Source organism: Nilaparvata lugens, chromosome Y (genome assembly GCF_014356525.2).
Source record: "Nilaparvata lugens isolate BPH chromosome Y, ASM1435652v1, whole genome shotgun sequence".
Lineage (NCBI taxonomy): Eukaryota > Metazoa > Arthropoda > Insecta > Hemiptera > Delphacidae > Nilaparvata > Nilaparvata lugens.
Window position 1 is genome coordinate 2,470,194 of NC_052519.1, and position 22,899 is coordinate 2,493,092.

Sequence of the window (22,899 nt, forward strand, 5' to 3'; positions counted from 1 at the left end):
AATAAATCTGGAATTAGAGGGTCCGTAAACAATTTATTTGCAAGCTACTTATCAAATAGAAAACAATATCTAACTTTAAATAGCCGAACTGACATTAAATTCACATCCGATTTTGGACTGCCTCAAGGATCAGTTCTATCACCGATTTTATTTCTAATCTATGTTAATGATATGCTCAACCTAAACCTTGGAAATTGTACTACATTGTCATTTGCTGATGATACAACACTCATTTTTAGTGGGAGTAGCTGGGAGGAAACGTTCAGTAACGCGAACAATAATTTAAAAATAGTTCAGAAATGGCTTAAGATCTTGTTCTCACCCTCAATACTGAAAAAACAAAATACATAACCTTTTCACCTAATATTACCGGACAAACACCAATAACTATGAATTTGAATATGAATGCAAACTGTATAAACATGGTAAATGAGGGACAGGAGATAAAAACACTGGAAAGAGTACAAACTATGAAATACTTAGGAATAGTAGTTGACCAGCACCTTAAGTGGAACAAACACATAGAATATTTATGCTCGAAGTTAAAGTATTTGATCCATATCTTCTACAAAATAAATAGAATAAGAAATATAGATATCACTAGGAAAATTTATTTCGCATATGCACATTCATTATTCCAATATATTATAGAGGTGTGGGGTGCTGCTTTCGATTCTCATGTAAAAAAGCTTTTTATCTTACAAAAGCACATGATTAGAGCGGCCCTGGGAAGACCTCGAACTTACTCAAGTAGAGAAATTTTCCTAGAATTAAAGGTTCCAACTCTAAGACAGACTTACATTAAAAGTGTAATTCTGTACTTGAATATACATAACCATTTATTTACCACTCACACAACTCCCTACAAAATTCGAGCAAATAACACAAATAGATTTAATATACACTTCACAAAACTCACTATATGCAGACATCAACTTCCGTACTATTGTAATTACTTAATCAACAAAATACCAATAGGCTTTGTCTACAGAAATATAACCAAATCATTACTCTCAGATATACAGATTTGGGTTGATAGGAACATTTTCTTTAGGCTGACTTAGACCTGTAAACTAAGTTTTGTTTCAGTTGGACGACCGTGACCATGTCTCTGATTTTGCTTTTTTGTCATATTCATAATGATCGAATAGCTTGGATCTTCATCATCTCTTTTGTTGCCTTTCTCAGTACCGAGAAATCTTCTGTCACCATTTATTTCCATCTAACAATCTTTCACATCTGCATCTATTGCTGATTTTCTCCCTTTTCATTTTTTCTTCTTTCGTTCGCCTTTTCTTTTAATCTATTAAGCGTTAGCCTACATGGAAAGTTATAGTTTTCTTTCTCTTCAATATCTTTCTTCTCTGACCTTGCTTACTGATAGGATTTTTCTTTCGTATTATTATTATCTTTCATATATATAAATAGATATATTATACGTATTATTATTTTATTTTAGGCTACTTCTTGTACTGTTACTCATTCCCCACACACAGATCCGTCTATGTGTGGAAAATATTCACAAATCTGTTTTTAGATATGTTGTCTATGTATCTTGTGCTTTGTATTGTGAATTGAAATTGAATTGAATAAATTGAATAAAATTGAATTGATAAATTGAATTTTTTGTATTTTATTTTCATTCTTTATTTTTTTCTTTGGATTTCACTTTTCTCCTCCTCATTGTACTATCTTCCATCCTGCTCCTTCTCCTCATCCTCTTACACCTCATATTCTTCCACTGTTTTCTCTTCCTCCTTCTTCTCATCCACATCTTACTCCTTTCCTATAGTCTCCTCATCTTCTTATTGGTCCTCTAACTCTTCCTCCTCCTCCTCCTCCTCCTTTCCTTGTACCTCCTCTTCCTTTCTCACCACATCCCCTTCTCCCTCTACATCATCCTCCTCCACCTCCTCCTTCTACTCCTCCTCCTCCTCTTTTGCCTCTCCTTGACCTTTTCCATTCTTCTCATGTTCTCTTTCCGGCCTTTTCTCCTGACTTACATAAATATCCTTATCTACTAAATTTACTTATTTTTGTCTTGACTCTACTCACAACACTGGAGTGAATATTCATGTGCTTGTTTGTATTTCAGGTGGTAGAATAGCCGAAGTAGTATTAGTAAGGTTGGAGGATTCGTTTGAAGGCTGCAATCAACAGAAGTTATGTCCATACCAGGTAAGAGAAGTTTGTCTGTTTGAAAGTCATTTCCATTTGCTTATAGGAGTGATCCGTGGTCTAGTGGATAGAGTGCTTGCTTAACAGCACAGAGATCTCGGGTTCAAACCCTCTGATAACCAAAAGTTTTTTAACCAGATCACTCCTGTGTTATCGGATGGGCACGTTAAACTGTCGGTCCCGGCTGAAGTATGACAGTCATAAGGCCCATTGACGGCTTAAATTATATATTCAGGCGGTGGGACCTTCCCGCAAGGGACTCCCCACTAACAAAAGCCATACGAATTTACTTTACTTTATTTGCTCATAAACTGTGTTCGAGATTATTTGTAAGTTCTTGCTGTCTAGTAGAATCTTGTTAACTGTTGTGTACCTTACACATTTTCACTGTGGGCTTCCAACAATACTTTTGACTTCTGTGTCTTTCGATTGTGTTGTTTTACATTCTATAGTTAACAGTTTTTGAATGATCTGTTCAATTATTTCAACTCGAGTCTTTCATGTCTAAATAAGTCATAGTGAAAACATGTTTTCCACACAATATATCCATATTTTATTCATTCAGGAGCAGGTGTTACCTGTGCTCTGCAAGAGTTTTGAAAGCACAAATGGATCGAATCTAGTTGTATAGTTACTTGCTATTGAAAATATCAACACTTGTAATATTCTATAATATACTCTTTGAGCTTTTTATCCTTTGTAGGAATTGTATTACAAATTAAATAAATTTGTTCTATTGTCAAGATTATCATCAATTGATCAATAAAAATGGAAAAAGGCCCACAATCATCCTCAGTAAATTAAGAATCCTTATGCAAAATTGGAGTTAACCAGTTTAGTGATGTCTGAATTTCTGTTTTATAAATTATTCAAAAACGGGGTGACAGTTGTAAGGAAACAGTTCAGAAAAGGACGTCTCACTAAGCTAATAACCAGTAGTTTGAATAGGCCGCCAAAGGCTGTATGTCCAGTCAGCTTGATGATGTCACAGATCCATTCAAAATGATCAATTGGAAAATAATAATAGTATTAGTTAATATAAAGACAACTTGTGAATTCAATAGGCTAGTAAAATAATGAATATTATAATCGCCAAAAATGGAATGATTAATTCATAAAATAGTTATATTCTCCTTGGGTTGGTAATATAGACAAAGTCCAGATGAGATTTAACAATAAAATTGATAAGGTAGGAATGTGCACTTAGCTGTAACACAGTTGTCTCTGAGGGGGGCGTATCTCCTCGTGACCTCACTCAATCAAGTCTACACTGATACTAAAACAAAATGTTTGAGGAAATATCTGAATTAAAAAATTTGTTTACAACATTTCACTACAACAATACATCATAACTTCATCTTCAATTTTAATTAATTTATCTATAGACAAATTGTGTGGACGGTAATAGCACAAATAGTCTCTCGCACGTGCCAAGGTTATAGATAGAGAGAAATGGTGATTCGCCTCCTATGTGTTTCTCTCTCTCACACAAGCAGCAGACTGGCTTGCACCCAACTCGGGCCCCTGGCACGTTGCCGCTTTTCCTCTATTGCAAAAGCCATGTGTGTGTGATGAGAGAACTCGGCGAAGCTTGAGTATGTTCCTTTTTAATCCGTCATTCGTATACTGCCAGATGTAAGTGAAACCATATGCCTCTCACCGCGTAGCGATCTCTGCATTACGAATGACGAGTAAAGGAGAGAATAGAAATCATGCCGTTCTCCACTTTGATCGAACGTCACTAACTTAATCTAAAAGAAAAATGGAATTTTCTATTAATTTGGAATAATACTTTCAAATCGAATTCACCTATTCAGATCATCTATTTGAAATGCATTTTCAAAATGCATTTCAAATAGTTGATGTGAAAAAGTCAAACACAATAATATTGAAAGTCATACAGATAAGAATGAATGGAATGCCAATCCAGCCAGATGGCCCCATGTGTTATCTCCTATTCTCAAATCACCATATTTCTAAATTCCTTTTTGCTATTATCAACAAGGAAGGCGGGCGGCCTTGTCAAGGTCGGGGGGGCGTTGGCCGGCCTTGACTGAGTGAGCGACCGGCTGATGTTTTCAGCTCAGGGGCATGCTTGTGCGTGCGTGCATACATCAAGCTATAAAAACACATTTTAATTTCTTATCACTCAATGCAACTTGCATAGTGTGGAGAGTGAGTGATTTGAGTGCTCAACACATATACTAGTGTGTGTGTGAACTGATAGGTGAGAATTGAGAAAAATTTTTATAGAATAACAAACTATTTTTTTAATGTTATTGATATTATAGATATTGGATACATATAACAAGTAAATTATAAATATGATACATAGAATTATAGATATTGGATACATATAACAAGTAAATTATAAATATGATACATAGAATTATAGATATTGGATACATATAACAAGTAAATTATAAATATGATACATGTTTTGCATATATATATGTTAATGCTAGATGGGCCCAAGATTATTAACAATCTTTATGTCGGACCACCTAGGATTAACATGTTTGACTAAAAGGCAAGATTTTGTGCAGTTCTTTTTGAACTTCTCAACATCGTTCGAGGATACAATTTCGGAAAACCGTTCCGGAAGATAAACCTCAGTCGACCTCATTCCGGGAGTGTATAGTTTTAAGATGATGCGACGTCCATGTTGGTTGGACGCCTCCCGGACATCCACGATGGGGTATGGTAACCCCTCCTCCAATTCCCGCAGAGGCGTCCAGGGCTTTTCACATCTAGAATTTATGATCCGAATGAAGTCGTCTGTCTTCCTGTCCAATTCATCCTCCTCCTCCCCCTCCTCCGTCTCCCGTAACAGAGACATTATTGAGCTGTCTTGCGACTCCTGTAGCTGCACTCGTTTCTGTTGAAAAATATTTCATTAGACTCTTATTTGTTTCAGGTTTGAAATCATACAAGAGAGAGAGAGAGAGATCTAGCTCAACAGATTCACTACTCAAAACTGTGAGTAATAACTCGGAAATTCTCTGACATAACTCTCAATTATCGAAAAAAAATTTTCAGTTCATTACAATCAACATATGATTGGATTTTTCATATAAGTAATAAGTAATTTGTCATGAAAGTTATTGCAGAATAATATGATTGGATTTATAATAACAATATTATTCGAATTTCACGTTTCATTACTCATGCAAATTTTTAACAATTTTTGTTTCACACAAACAGTTTATGCATATGATTGGATTTTTCATATAAGTAATAAGTAATTTGTCATCAAAGTTATTGCAGAAAACATACAGTTTATGCATATGATTGGATTTTTCATAATTCAAATATCAATATATATATTATTTGAATTTCACTTCATTACATGCACATTTTTAACAATTTTGTTCCACACACAAACAACATATGATTTGATTTTTCATATATATATGTAATCAGTATGTAATAACTCGGAAATTCTCATAACTCACAATTATCATGCAACATACTTAGTAAATGTGTATATCAAACATCTTGTGAAAATTTATCTGTGTTCAGATTGTTTTGAAATAGCATAATACGTACAAGCTCAGTCTTGAGACTTTGCTCACAGTAATTTCATATTTATTCAAATAAACATAGAGACTTGTAGTAATGTGCACAAAAGATTTTATCGAAATGGACGAAATCTTTTGTGCACATTACAATAATAATATTTTTGTATGCTAACCTTCGATTGAGTGAGGACGTTGGAGGGCTCCTCATCGTCGTCGTCGACAAACAACCTCCGCTTAACTGACTGCTTGGGGGCGGCGGTGGCGGCGGCAGGCACTGATGTTAGCGTCGCTCGGCGCGGCGCCCAAGTAGCTTGCGGGAGAGGGCTGCTGTCTGGGATGATGATGGAGGAATCCTCCTCATCCTCCTCCCCTTCAAAGATCCCTTGTTTCTTCAAGGGATCTGAGGAGGAGGAGGAGGAGGAGGTGGCAGCAGCAGAGGTGGAGGCAACAGCCGAGGTAGCAGCCGTGCTGCGGCGCTTCTGCTGCTGTTGCTTCTGCTGCTCCCAGAAGTTCATCTTCCTCTCCGGAGGCGGGCTGTCTGGTAATAAGAATGTTGTGGAGGATGAGGAAGCACTTGATGAGTCCATCTCCGCGTTACGAATGACGATTTTTCAGAAACAATAGTTAATACTCAAGCGTATAGCTCTAACGTGAATGATGATTTTCCTCTGAGAAAAGTGATTGTATAGCAAGTCGTTTCTCTGTCTGTTGCAGGCTTGTACGAGTGAGATAGAAACACATAGGAGGCGTGTCACAATTGGCGAACACTGCCAATACTCCCCAGAGGTTTAGCACGAGGTCAACGCTAACATTTGATTGTAAGTAAAAATTTTTGTTACATTCTCATATTTTTGTGAAATAACACTAAATTGATTTTTATAATATATATTTGGTTACAGTTATTAAATATTTCATTGTTTTTTTTTTCACAGCATTTTCTCACCTCACAACTCGGGGTTTCCTCGGTCTCATAAGCAGTTGTGCTCTCGTGAGGGAAACTTACCTGCATCAAGAAAATCATAGGCGAGGAGCTACCTGAGTTGAGACGATACCTGAACCGAGTCGAGGAGCTAACTGAGCTGAGAGAAGCATATCCGATTATTTCATTTCGTCATCATCATCAACACATGTATGTTCATTTTTACTTAAATTTTCCTCTTCTCCGAGGACAATATTGTTCTCCATGTTAGATCCTTCAACATGGAAGTGAGAGGACCTCATTTTTCAAACATGAATCTTATCTTGTCAGTGTTTTCTATCATCAATGAGATAACGCATTTTAATATTCAACCAACCAGTAGCAAAGTTGATGCATTTCATTTATTTACAATATTGCACACATACACTTATATGTTTTGATCTTTCTTTGTCAATCCTGTTCTAAGCCTGTCTCATCTGCAGAATCTCGTAAAAAATTCCAGATAAGTTGATTTAATTGTTCTTCTGTTAAATGAGCATTGTTTTCTATTATAACCTTCTTAATTCTATTGATAGACTGTTTAAGGATTGCACACTCACATCTCCATGAATCGGGGATATCGCCATTCCACCAGAATTTATCATATGATGTACCATATAAATCACAAACAAGAATATGATTATAGTTATCACTATGCCAAACTCCTAATTTTTCATAGTCTCTCACAAATGTTAGATATTGTAGATTTGTCCATCCTTTTTCTGCTAATCGCTGCAATATATCTAGGTGCATGTCCAAGAGTTCACTTAATTTATATTGATATCTCATTTTTTCTAAAGGAACAGAATGGTATTCACTTAATTGATTAAAATGTCTATCTATAATGAATTGAACGCACAAATCTGAAGACTTAAACTCAGACTCCACCGATGCCGCACCAAACACATTATCCATCTCAGTACAGTAGCTTGATGTTGTATCAGCAAAGACAAGATCACTACTAACAGATTACCTTGCTCTAGCTTATTATTATTATTATTATTATGAAAAGCACACTCTAGCGATAATTTATTGTACTTTATAGTACTCTACTTATATATATTTGGTTACAGTTATTAAATATTTCATTGTTTTCACAGCATTTTCTCACCTCTCAACTCGAGGAGTCAAAGGCAGTATCTACACCTGAGAGGAATCAATCATACCATAGGCCGCTATCTACACCTGTACCATAGCCCGCTATCTACACCTGTACCATAGGTCATTATCTACACCTCTACACTCGAGGAGATTCATGCAGCATCAAGCAGTACATGTAAGTACATTTTTACTTCGATTTTATCCTCTGAGGAGGAAAATTGTGCTCCGAGGACATTTTTTCTCCTCGGAGCACAGTTTTTCTAAAAAACCTTCTACAATATACTGCATGCATGCGATTTTACTTCATCTTTATGATACGGTATATCCGGAACATCCAAGCCCCGCTCTTCTTTCTCACACTCTTCATATAAACAAAACGGTAAATGTATTACTTTTTCAAATGGATTTTCGATAATATATTTGCAATAGACACATTGCAGATAGAATGGATTTTTATGTAAGAAATAACCATTTCTCGCAAAATACTCTGCTTTATTGGATAATGATTTACAAAAGTCACAATGTAGATGTTGATGCTTTTCAAAATACTCTCCTTGAACGGATGAATCTTCTACACAATTAAAAGTTGAATATCTTTCTTCATATTCTCGTAGAATATTATTATCGTAATTCTCCTCTTCAATTGTTATATTTCCTTTCCTTCTACAGTTCGGGCTGTACCTTGCATGTTCTATTGCTGGTATGTCACTTTCTTCCCATTTTCCCAAATAAATTGAACAAAATACACATCGCACAATGTCTGGTGCAGATGATAATATAAATCCCTCTTTCGCCATGTTTTCCGCGGACAAATGTGGAGAAGATTTCAACCATCTTTTATCAAAAGATAATAATCTCAATCTTTCATGCAACATTATCTGTCCTTGTGATAACATCGTGAATGCTAATTCACAACTGATTGTGAATTGTACTCCTTTACACACACACACTATTGCCTATGCCATCCTGATCAGTATTCTTTTGTTTTTTCAGTATCATGCCGAGGGAACGCAGACTTCGTGGCATCAATTCAAGCGCAGTCCGCCATCGCATCACCCTCGATGACGAGCTTGGGGAAATTGACATTGAGAATGTGCTTGAGAGGTCGAAAACTCGAGTTTTCGAGATAATTAGGGAGCATGCGGCACGGTATGATGGAAATGTAAAGTGGTTCATAGTTTTAAATGTTTTATTGTATAGATTAGTGGTATTGGATGACAAGGTTGATGAGTCTGTTTCATCTCTAATAAATCTACATAGTTACTCCAACATAGCGCTAAACGTGCTTGAGAACTATGATGACTTCAATGAACATTTCATGTTAGCTGTGAGAAAAATCCTCATGTCTTTCGAAAATTTCGTAAGACATGGGAGCGGATGGGTGTTGAAGAAAATTGATTCGCTGGATGTAAATGTGATTAAATTTAATCCAATATACACATCCAGTTTCATTCAAACACCCCAGTTTTTGAAAAACAAAAATTGTATTATAAATGTCAAAAATCTCTCTGACGAAAAATGCTTTTTATGGTCAGTGCTCGCGTATTTCCATCAGAAGCCAAGGAACTCGAACTTGACTGTAAAGTATTTGAGCAAGTTTGCTCACACACTTAATATGCGAGGTGTAAATTTCCCGGTGACGACACGCGATATTAAGAAATTTGAAATACTCAATCCAGACATTGCAATTCACGTCATCGCGTATGACAACAAAAAGTTTTTCCCCTACCGTACAAGCATTTTCCGCACTCGTAAACACCAAATTAATCTTTTAATGTTGAAAGGTGATGCAGGAAAAACTCATTTCTGTTTAGTAAATACCGCGAACGGGAAAAACGGGCTATCTCATCTTCTCTCCCACCTTTCAAAATCCCACGGTCAAGTACATGTTTGTAATTTCTGTTTTCACCGGTTCACATCAGACAAAACTCGAAATGTAGACGGTAAAGCAAATTTGTTGAAACATGTGGAACTTTGTTCCAAGTTTGAATCTCAGCGCGTTTCATATCCCAAACGTGGAGAGACAATTAAATTCAAGAAACTAGGCGCGACGTTGAAGAAAAAGTACACCATTTACGCGGATTTAGAAACATACGTTGTGAATATTGATAATGATGATGATGATGTTGATGATGACGAATCCGATTCCGATGAAATTACTCGTAGTTACACAAAGAAAACGGCGCGGCATATTCCTTGCGGGTATTGTTTCGTTGTTATAGATGTAAACGGAGAAATTGCATACGGACCTGTACTCCATAGATCGAGTAGTTTAGACGAAAAAATCATGGAGAAATTTCTTCAGGAAATTACAGATCTTGGCGAAATTTTGTATGAGGATATGAAACGTGAAATTCCGATGCAACATTTGTCCGAAAGTGAAGAGCGCGAATTTCAAAATTCAGTAAACTGCGGGCTTTGTGCTGAACCGTTCTCAGAAACCAATATTAAATGTCGACACCATGCACATGAAACCGGTAATTACTTGTGTGCTGCACACGTTTCTTGCAATTTAACAGCACGTACTCCAAAAGTACATTTCGTGTTATTTCCATAATTTCTCCGGTTTTGATTCACATTTTATTCTGAAAGCGCTCGGTAAATGTAAAAAAGAAATATCCTGCATCGCGAATACGTCAGAGAGATTTTTGTCACTTTCGGTAGGCAAAATTAAATTTCTAGATTCCTACAAGTTTATGAACGAATCCTTGGAAGTATTGGTGCGTAATTTGGTAGAAAGTACAGACATGGAAAAGAAGTTCGAGCGATTATTTTCGGTGTTTCATGATCCACCTCGCGAACACAGACAGCTTCTGTTAAAAAAAGGAGTATACCCGTATTCCTACATGAGTTGTCCCGAAAAATTCGCGGAAACGTCACTTCCTCCAATAGAATGTTTTCATAATGATTTAACGGACACACCTCTGACACGCGAAGAATATCAACATGCACAAAGAGTGTTCTCGACATTCAATCTGAAAAATTTGGGTGAATATCATGATTTTTATTTATGTTTAGACGTAATGTTATTAGCAACAGTTTTTGATTCTATGAGGTCTACGCTTTTTACCTCATACGGGCTTGATGTTACTTATTTTATTTCCCTCGCGGACTTCACCTGGAATTGCATGTTGAAATACACTAAAGTCGAACTGCAATTACTTACAGATCTGGACATGCATCTCTTGTTCGAAGCGGGAATGAGAGGCGGGGTCTCATTTATCGGTAAACGTTATTGTGAGGCGAATAACAAACATCTACCTGAGACATACGATCCCTCAAAACCATCTAATTATCTCCTTTACGTTGATGCTAATCCTCTTTATGCGGATTCTATGAGCAGACCCCTCCCTTTTGGGAATTTCAAATTCCTCACAGAGGAAGAAATTTCCAAACTTGATTTCGCGAATTTGGACAGCAATTCAGGAACTGGTTACGTAATTGAATGTGATCTCGAGTACCCGAAAGATTTACACGATAAGCATGCCAGCTTCCCTCTCGCGCCGCTACACTTAACTCCACCGCGGGAATTGCTGTCCGAGTATCAGACAAATGAGAACGGTCAGGGAGTGACCAGAAAACTCATGAACACACTTTTTAACCGTGAAAAGTACATTGTACACTATGTCAATTTAAAACTCTACCTTCAGCTCGGTTTGAAATTAATGAAAGTACATCGTGTAATAAGCTTTTCCCAATCTCCCTGGCTGAAAAGCTACATCGACTTCAATATCAAAAATAGACAGGCCGCGAAAAATAAATTTGAGGTATCTTTCTTTAAGGCATGTTGTAATCTTTGTTTTGGTAAGACTATACAATCAGTTCGGAAACATATGAATGTTAAAATTATTACAGACGAAAAACGATTAGACAAGTACATTTCAAATCCGTTATGCAAACGCTGGCAAATAATTAGTCCGGACGTGATCGCGGTTTTCTCTCGTAAATTGGAACTTACAATGAACAAACCTGTCTATTCCGGCTTCACTGTACTGGAATTAAGCAAATTCCATATGTACGAATTCTTTTATTGCAAGTTGCAAAAAATCGTACCCTGGAACCGCGTAGAACTCTGTATGACCGATACCGACAGTTTTCTTTTAAATGTAAAAGTAGAGGATGTGTATCAGTTGATTAAAGATAATTTGAACCTATTCGATACTTCAAACTATCCACCTGCCCACCCTTGCTTTTCCATGGAGAGAAATAAAGTTGTAGGTAAGTTTAAGGATGAAACGGGCTCAAGGCCGATCTCTAAATTTATAGGTCTTAGATCGAAACTTTACAGCTTTTTAGTTTGTAATGAGAATGATGACGAGGTTGTAAATAAATGCGTAGCAAAAGGAGTAAAGTCAGCGGTTAAATGTAGAAAACTTAATTTTAATTTGTATAAGAAATCATTGTTTGAACGTAGTGTACATGTAGAAAAATTTAGTATGTTAAGATCCTATAACCATAGTATGTTTCAGGTCGAATGTGCTAAGGTCTGTTTGAGTCCTTATGACGATAAAAGATACATTGAAGAAAATGGTCTGAATACTCTGCCTTTCGGTCATTATACCCTCAACACTTCAACTGATTGATCAGTATGTGTCGTGACAATCATCCAACACCACTAATTTGATTTGTCTGTTGTAAATATCATGAATATTATTAGATCTAAGCTAGCTTTAGAGCTTCATAGCGTGCCGCGTGTGAACTATCCCACTCGCAAGTATGAACTGAAAAGTGAAAAAGATCTCCTTCAAGCAGACCTTATTGAAATGATAAGTTTATCACGTTTTAATAAGGGTTATAAATATATCTTAGTTGTTATTAATTGTTTTACAAAATTTGCATATTGTGTACCATTAAAAGACAAGACAAGTCAATCTGTATTTAACGCTCTCCAACCAATTATTTCTAAAAATAAGGGCGTTAAGCTGTTTCAAACAGATCAGGGAACAGAATTCTTCAATTCAAAAGTTAAAGCATTATTAGATAAATATAGTATTAAACATTACCATGTTTTTAGTGACAAAAAAGCATCTATAGTTGAACGGCTGATTAGAACACTGAAATCGAAAATTTATAGATATTTAACTGAGCACGGAACAAAAAACTGGTTAACCAATCTAGACAGTTTGGTTCAAAATTATAATGCTACAGTGCACAGTTCAATTAGAATGAAACCTAAAGATGTTCGCAGGAAAGATCGTACACATGTTTTATCGTCATTGAATTCTGCATTCAATAGACGATATAAATTGAAAAATTCAAAACCAAAATTTAAGCTAGGCGATATCGTGCGAATCTCGAAGAAACGATTATTTTTCGATAAATCTTATAACATAAACTGGAGCGCAGAGTATTTTGTGATTCACTCCATTTTCCCTTCCAAACCTATAACCTACTCACTGAGAGATCTAAACGGTGAAGTAATTAGTGGCCGGTTTTATGCAGAAGAAATTAAAAAAACGCAATTAAACGAAACGGAGAGACAAGTGTATTTGATTGAAAAAATATTAAAACGTGATAAAAAAGGATTGTTAGTGAAATGGATTGGATTTTCTAAACCTAGCTATATTAGTAAAGATCAATTATTAGATGAAAAATAATCTTTTGTACTCAATTGTAAATAACATGTACATTTATTGTAAATAATCTATTGAACATTTATTGTAAATATCATGATGTACATTTGTTGAAAATATATTAGAAGTATTATTTGTCATCATCAAACATTGGTTCTCATTTCGTAATATAAGAATCTTTTGAACATCCATAATCTGTCTGATGATGAGGAGGAGAGGAGGTGGAGAGTGTTGGCCTGCATTCCAATCTCTGGGAAACGCCTCTCTATACATGTAGCGTCATCATGCCCTCGGTCATTGTTCTAAATACCAGTGGCTTTGTTCTAACTATTGTAAAAATTTTCAGTACCTTATCAGATCACGTTCTGTACGTTTGTAATCATGAGCCAATTACCAATTGTTAACTTTGATAACTTAATTACAAATAAAGAAAAGCCCTCATTTTGTAAAAATGGAGATCTACTACCTCACAATGCACGAATGTTAATTATATCTCCCAGTGCTGGGGGAAAAACAAATCTCTTATTTAATTTAGTATTTGCTGAAAATGGTTTAAAATTTAAGCACATTTACTTATTTAGCAAAAGTTTATATCAACCAAAATATATTTTTTTAAATAAGGTATTTGCAGGTTTGAAAAATATCGGTTTTCACATGAAAGATGATGTGAGCCAAATTCCACATCCTAACCGAATCCCAGAATATAGCTTAGTTATATTTGATGATTTGCAACTTTCCCATGTCCCACAGATAAGAGAATTTTTTACTATGGGTCGTCACCGTAATATTGACACTGCATATTTAATTCAGAGTTATGGTGCCACACAGAAACATTTCACTAGAGATAACGCAAATATGATAATTATTTTTAAGATGGATTTATTGAGTCTCAAATTAATTCACAGAGATCATGTTGGAGGAGATATGTCTTATAAAGATTTCAGTAAACTTTGTCATACAGTTTGGAATCGTAAACCGCATAATTTTCTTACAATTTTAAAAGAATGTAATATAAAGGAAGGAAAATATCGGGATTCACTGGACACGATTCTTTCCGTTCAGTAGAGATTAATTCTTTGTACAGTCATGTTGTCTAAAACACATATGAGGAGGAGGAAGAGGAGAGGAAATAGCATAGTAAATAACAAGAAGGAGAGTTTAATAGAAAAGATTAAGAAATTGAGAAAGGTGATCAGTGACAAGCATAAAAGCTTAGTCAATTTTGAAAAACGAACGGAGGAATTCAATAGGAAAACTCTTTCGCCATTAATAGAACCTATAATTGAATTGGGAAAAACCAAATCTAGTTTGCACTCTAATCATGATTTTACACCTAAAAAGGAAGAAGTAAAAGAGGAACAAGAGAGTATGGATATTGATGATAATGAGGAGGGGGATGAAGAGAGTTATGAGAGTTCAACAGACAATTTTTTAAGCTCGACTAAATTTGAAAACAGTTTACTTGGTTCTAGCAGAAACGATGATGTGCTGTCACAATATCTAAAAACGTTTCATGCGGAAAAATTGAATAATTCAATCAGTTATGGAATTTCATATAATTCTAAAGATGACGTGTATTATATTGGAAATCAGCAAGTAATATTCGATAACGGTTATATAGATATTAATAATGAAAGATTCCGTTTAACACATGGTCTACTTGAGTTATTATTCAGTGCGAGACCAAACTCAAATCTTTATAATCAGAGAGATCTGGATAAGTATAAAAAAATCTTAACACTTACAGGCATACATTTAGATCGAAGAGGCTATGTTAAACGAAATCAGGGAATTAAATCGCAAATGATTCAAAAGTTATTTCCCAGTAAAAAACTTAGTAAAAAGAAGGGTTGGGGTTTATTGAAATTTGCAAAAAATAATTCTCATGATAGAATTTATCAATACTTTGATAATTTTGACGAATTAGTGGAAAGATTAAATTTACTCTATTCCTCAAAAGCTAGTGGCAACACCGGGCATGATGTGGAGATCGCGTCTATAATTGAAGAGCTAAAAGAAGCAAAATTAATTGTTTAGTGTTACGATGACTCTACATCGATTCGGACGAATTGATACGCCTAGTGCTAGCGGACCTGTTGCTAATCTTACGTGTGATATTGACTCGATAACACAGAAGATAATCGAATCGATAAATCAACAAGGAATCAGCGAAGCTGTGAAATTTTATTTAGATTCGCAAATAACCAAACTCGTTTCGGAAAATACAAAGAATATTGGAGTGAGCATAATTGAAAGAGAACATATTCTAAGTACATTACAAAATTTCAGTGCTAATATCGATAAAGCTATTGCAGAGAGAACTCTAAATTTAGAATCCGCTCTAGGAGAAGTGAAAACTTTAACAGACAGCTTTTCATCTCAGTTGCTCAGTATTAACAACGATAAAGTTGATAAAGCTTATTTAGATGAGAAATTAAAAGCCATATCGGATAAAATTAAGAATTTGGAGGTGCTGGACAGAAACTATCTCAATACTAAATTAAAACAACTTAGTACAGAAATTTTTACTAAAGTAAATGAAACACATCCATCGTTAATTGATAAGCAATATTTAGAATCTGCTTTGCAGAAATTGACTAGTTCTTCATTAACAAAGGAAGAGTTTGAAAAACGATTATCTGAAATGGCGAGTGCAATAAAAGCTAATATTATGGAGGGTATTGAACAATTCATTACAAAAGATGCTATTGCTATTCTAATTAAGCAAATTGCGGAAAAGTACGCAACTAAAAATGATATAGGAGATTTTATTAAGAAAAACGAGATGGGAGTAGCTGTGAAAAGCGTTCGTGATGAAATAGCTGAGGCAATTAAAAATTCGGAAGAGGGTGCTGTCATGAGACTGCAATGTTCGGCTCCATTCATTGACTATCTAAATTTATTCATACACAGAGTGGCCCTGGACATCGTATCCAAATACGCCCAGGTTTCTTTTCACATGAACTGGATTGAGGCCAAACAACATAACCTTACAGAAAATCAGGTAGTGCAAATTATTACAGAAAAAATGGATTTAGCCAAATATAAAGACTTTATATTGGGGCCGAAAACATAAAATCTTGTAAACAGTTGTGTGAGAGAGAGTGAACGATATGTTGTTTTAAATTTCAGTCTAGACATTTTTGACTATGATTGATTGTGGTGTGAATTCATTTCCAACTCGATTGAAAATTAAACCAATTCAATTCAAGTTGATGTATTGATTAATTAACCTCAGTTAATGTTCAACCATTGAGTTGAAAGGTAATGAAAAATGGTATGTAGGAGAAAAAAGCAGAGTTCGAGGAAACGGGGTAGAGGAATCTTGAGTTCAGCGGCAAGAGTTTTTAAAGGTGTGTCAGGTTTGGCAGGTAATGTGACATCAACTATTTTAAATAAGGTAATTGATAACCTGGGAGAAGAATATCATATTCCGGGATACGAGTATTGCGGGCCGGGCACCAAGGTTAATGAAAGGTTAAAGAGAGGTGATCAAGGTATAAATTCATTAGATAGAGCTTGCAAGATACATGATATAGCCTATACTCAAAATAGCGATAATAAAACTCGAGCGGTAGCTGACAGAGCTCTAGCAAACGCTGCATGGGACATTTTCAAAAATCCTCAAACACCCCTTGCCGAGAAAGCACTTAGCTATCTTGTTACAAACGTTATGAAAGCTAAAGCGGCGTTTGGTGGGTCTTTGAGAAAGAAGAAGAAGAAGAAGAATGAGAGGAGAAGTTATAGTAATGATATTAGACGCAAAGCTATAGCTCAGTTGAAACAACATATTGCAGGAAAAGGATATTATTTGAAGCCTTACCCACCGCTTAGTGGTGGCAGACTTCTACCCCCAGCCCCACCACCATCATATGGAGTGAGTTTATTCCCCCAAAAACAAGTTAAGAAACGTAGAACAACAAAGAAGAGTAGGAAGAAGACGAAGAAGAAGAAGGCATGAATATTGAAGGAGAATTGAGTAATTATGATTTGATTGATTGGTCAAAATTATTACAGATTCAGCTAAGAGGAATATATATGCTAGATGCATTACCCAAAAAAATTCTAAAAAACGAAAATGCCATTGTGAATTTAGCAAGGGAAAGCGAGGATGGCACACATTGGGTAGCATATAAGAAAGTTGGCTCTAATGTATGGTATTTTGATCCAATTGGAAATTTACAACCGCCATACGAATTGGACAAATATTGGAAAAAAGAAAATGGAGTAAATATATTTTATAATGTGGAGCATATGCAGCCATTAAATAGCGATTTTTGTGGCCATCTTACATTATTGTTTCTTGCAAATCAGTTGTAATTAAGTGTTTGTGGTGAACACACAAGATGGTCGTTATTACCTTAAGATCAAAGTCAAGTAACCTCTATGAACATTTACAAGAAATTATAGAATTGGACAAAAATTGTGAATGGGAAATTGGACTGATTAATTTTTCTAGTTACAATAGTATTGCAAACGTAAACAAAGGAACAAATTCTAGCTTCAAATATGGCGATAAGTTAATCATGTTGGATACCGGCGCATATGAACTTGAAGATATTATAAAATCTTTAAAGAATAAATTGAATATTGATGGGAAGAAGAATAAACTTATTATACGTGCAAATGCAAATACTATGAAGATTGAAATTTATTCTGATAAGCCTATTGATTTAACACGTTCTGATTCGATTGCTAAGATACTCGGTTTTGATAATGTTGTTTTGCAAGCAAATAAATGGTATTATTCCAAACATTTGGTTAACATAGCAAGCATATACAGTATTCTTGTTGAGTGTAATTTAGCATGTGGCAGTTACTTTAACGGAAAAGAAAAACATATAATCTACGAATTTTTGCCAAAGGTTCCTAGCAGTTATTTAATAAATGAAGTACCCTCTCCAATTATTTATGTACCTTTGAATACACGTCGAATTCAAACTATTAATGTAAAGGTAACAGACCAGAACGGATCGTTTATTGATTTCCGCGGAGATACAATTACAATTAGACTGCACATACGTGAAAAACAAAAGTAATGGGATATCTTGTTTTTAATCCGCGTTCGAATAAGACCAATCAAGTCATTAGAGAAAGGAACGCGATAGAGTCAACATCTACTAAAAGCAATAGGGCATTATCGGCTAGAAGCGCGAGAATATTGGAAAAATTAGGTTTTATAGTTGATTGGCGAAATGTCAGGCGCAGCAATTAGTGATATTCTGGATGTGGAGACAGAGCTTCAGTTTTATAATGACATAACCAAATTCCAATTTCATACTCATACAGTTTATTCGGGACAAGAAATAAAAAACTCTGATGAAGCTCGGATAGGAATAAATTCATTGGATGTGTACACTTTACCTTGTAAATCATTTATATTGATTGAGGGAACGGTTAGCTGCACAAAACCGGCAGCGCCTGCGATTACAGTAGCAGGGGAGGCAACTCAACCGGCTGGTGCGCCCGTTGCGGCAGACTATAAATTAAGCAGTAACATAGTGGGCAACCTTTTTGATGAAATACGATACGAATTAGCAGGTCAACAAATTTCCAAATCAAGATTAATTGGTTTAACTTCTACAATTAAAGCTATTCTTGTGAAGAACGCATCTGATAAAAACACATATCATTTAGCTGGTTTTGACAGAGCAGGATATGAGCTAACAGATAATAAATTCACTTTCTGTGTGCCGTTGAAATTAATCCTTCCATTTTTTGAAGATTTTCAAAGAATAATTTTAAACTTGAAACAAGAGCTTGTATTATTGAGGTCGCCCTCAGACCTCAATTGCGTCGAGTCTGCAACCGGTACAGAGGTTAGTGTAAAAATTACTAAGCTCCAATGGCGGATGCCCTACATTACTTTAGAAGATCATGTGCGATTGAAATTTTTGAGACTGCTCGATGCCGACACTCCACTGAAATTAAGTTTCCGCCATTGGGAAATTTGTGAATTACCAAATTTGCAAAATTCACTTGTTCATTCTTGGTCAGTACGCACGACATCGAATTTTGATACTCCAAAATATATTATAATTGCATTTCAAACTGATCGAAAGAATAAAATTAAAAAATCAATATCTAATTTTGACAGCTGTGATATTTACAATGTTAAAGTATATTTGAATAGTGAGTATTATCCATACGAAAATCTGCTAGGTAAGAAGGAAGTTTTATACCGGATGTTCCTGGATTTCGCACCCTCGTATTATAATCATTCAATCAATAGCGAACTCGGAACAGAAATCGATTTTAAAACGTTTTGTGAATCAACACCGCTGATTGTTGTAGATTGTTCACACCAACCAAGTCATTTGAAATCATCGACAGATGTTCGTATTGAAATGGAATTTAATAGTGCAGTACCTGCAAATACTTCCGCGTATTGCGTTTTAATTAGCGATCGTGTGATGGAGTACACGCCTCTCACGAGCATGGTGAAAGAAGTTCAGTAATTTTGCTGATAGAGTGCATCACTGCATGCAATATTATATATAAGGTGTGTACTGTGCCAAATGTAAACCATTAACAGTTTTACCTTTGAACAGGAATCATGTCCTATTCTTTGTGTTCTGATATTTTGGTGGAGAGTGAGAACGAAGCTCAAACTCGGACTGTACTTTGTGATCTTGATTCTGATATTTTGGACAAAGCTCAAACTCAGTCATCGGTACTTTACGATATTGAATCAACAAGTTTCTATTATGAACCAAGGAGAAGCAGTACACCAATCCAGAAGTCGGGAGAGGAGGAGGAGGAGGAGGAGGAGGGGGCACCAGAGGTGGAGGAACAGAAACGTGAAGAGGAACAGGAAGGAGTGGACGACAAGCAGACACCTACGAAAATTGCTACGGTTGATCTTCACTTGTTTAAACAAACTTGTAATCAAATTATTGTGAAAGAACTTGCTATCGTTGACGAGTGCAATAATTATGCTGTATTCCATTTCAAATCACCATTTGCAAAGATGGAATTGAGCGCAAAATTGTATAACGATGTAACATGGCTAGAACGTAACTATCATAAAATAAAATGGAGTGATGGAGATTTTGAATGGAATGAGACAATGATTCGTGATTACCTCGCAGGTTATGAAAAAATTTTTACAAAAGGAACTGAGAAAGCAAAGTTTTTGAGAAGATTGCATTCTAACGTACAATGCATACCGGAGGACTTTCTCAAGCCCGATTTCAGCTTTTTCACCACTTCGTGGTGTTATGATGCATGTAAGATACATAAGTGTAGACCCGATGGAAGGTGTGCTTTGTACAGTGCACAACATTATAATTCTTTGCTGTTTAAAAATATGTATCAAACAAATAATTTCTTGTGCGAGAATACTCGTATGAAAAGTATGAAATTGGCGCCTATGTATACGAATGCACAGAAAAGAAACTTTGCACGTTATGGATTCTTCTACAACGGAAAGGAATTACAGTGTGTTTATTGCTTGCATGCACTGAGATTGCATAAAGCTCGCATGTGTTGTCTGTCTACAATTATTAATGAAGAAAGACCGTTTAATTACTCTATAATAGTGCCCGCCTACACATAGTTTACTCCATTCGCTCGACAACTATGGATCCGACAAAGTGGTTAGCTGCTGACCACCAGTTGGAAGTGAGGTTAAAAAACTGCATAGACTGGTATGATGAATGCGAAATTGCAATTAAGAAATCATCTCGTGAAAATTATAGTTTGGCAAAACAATTAAAGGCTATTTCTCTAAGCACAGTTAATTTGAATGATATAAGAGACTATTTGTGCTATTACCGTCCACACAATTTGTCTATAGATAAATTAATTAAAATTGAAGATGAAGTTATGATGTATTGTTGTAGTGAAATGTTGTAAACAAATTTTTTAATTCAGATATTTCCTCAAACATTTTGTTTTAGTATCAGTGTAGACTTGATTGAGTGAGGTCACGAGGAGATACGCCCCCCTCAGAGACAACTGTGTTACAGCTAAGTGCACATTCCTACCTTATCAATTTTATTGTTCATAACTTAATCGAGGTCATGCAGTGTTTTAGCTTTGCAAAATTCAAAAAATTAACTCGCCTCTTGATGTCAATTTCATTCAATGAATTTGATTCTATTGCAAAAAATATTAAATTTTCAACAGGATTCCAAGGCGATGATGTTGATCTAGCGTTAACAAAAACAGAAAATGTACACTTTCCAATTTTATCTGAGATTTTCGAATTACTCGACATACTAGATACTGGCCATCTACATTATTGTAGTGCAAATGATTTCTCAACTATTGTTACAAATACCGATGAACTTTGGAAATGCTTGTATGACATTACAGATAAAAAATGTAAAAGATCAACTTAGATCATTGACCTCTCTCTGTTAAAATATGTCAGACATCAATAGAGCTTGAGTATGTTCCCTCCAAGTGATATAGGTCTGAGGATATCCCAATATATAACTACTGCCACTAGTTTTCAAGTAAGGCAGTTGAATTTATTTAAAAAGAAGTCGTTCCTTGAGACTTGACTAAACCAATTTTCTTGTGCCAACTTGTTTGTCAACACATAATATTTCTATTGAATATTTGTCTCAATCACGTTTGAGCAATTAATAATAATCTGCATATTCGATACAAGTGATTTGGTTTCTATTAGCGTTTCAAGTCAGTAGTACAATTTTATCTTGTAAAGCTGAGTTCTAGACTCACCTATGGTAGCCTAACATCTACCCAAGCTGACTAGTGAGGTCCACGTAATAATGATAATATTTGATTAACATTGATGTAACTATCCTTGTCTGTAATTTGACAATGCAGATAGTGCTATCTTCTTCCAGCTTCACAACTTTGCCAGCAAGTTTTCTACAATGTAGATATATAATAACAGAAACAAATTGCAATAGAAATTTTTGGTCCAGATCGTCCCAATCATCAATTTGGGTTGAGAAGTAAGCATTCAACTACCTATCAAACAGGTACTTCGGGGTGAAACAAGAAGAAAGCTATTCACCTACTGTTATATGAACCCTTCGACAATACAGTCTGCTAGTCATCTAAAATTAATTATCTCATAAACCACTGTGAATAATGTAGTCTATAATAATAATAAAAGTCCTGGCATTGGTTGTGAATGTGTATGTGTTGCAGATGGCGACAGTTACTGTTAAAGAGGAGGAGGAGGAGGAGGATAGCAGCCAGCAACCAGCTGCAGTGGAAGATGATAGCAGCCAACAACATTATCTAATCCCTGGCTACAACATGATCTTCATCAAAGAGGATGAATATTGTGAGATGCATTCTATTACTAAACAGTTCTTGATTGACCAGGGTCTACACTCCTTGCTCGGGTGATTAGATTGTGGCCAGCTTCCTTACATGAAGTGGTTTGATGTTTGGGAGTGGAACTCCTGTGTAAATGCTACTCCTGAATGGGCTGTCTGCCACATGTCAACCATGCATATGTGCAGAACAAATGTGTAGTGTGTTAGATGCAATATGTTCAGAATATTCCATAAAATTGGATGTATCAATCTAATGATGTTTGTCTACTTTTTGTTATACATTTGACTTCTTCAATTCCATAAAT

General features: G+C 35.5%; 1 protein-coding gene across 1 annotated transcript in view; it reads left to right on the top strand.

The window, feature by feature from the left end:
• Positions 1–22,783, top strand: part of LOC120355223 — a 41,833-nt gene extending 19,050 nt beyond the window's left edge. Inside the window, 2 exon segments of the mRNA XM_039443557.1 lie at positions 2,096–2,178; positions 22,461–22,783. Of these exon segments, the coding sequence (XP_039299491.1) occupies positions 2,096–2,178; positions 22,461–22,664 (287 nt within the window). The 3' untranslated portion in view covers positions 22,665–22,783.
• The last annotated feature ends 116 nt before the right edge of the window (positions 22,784–22,899 follow it).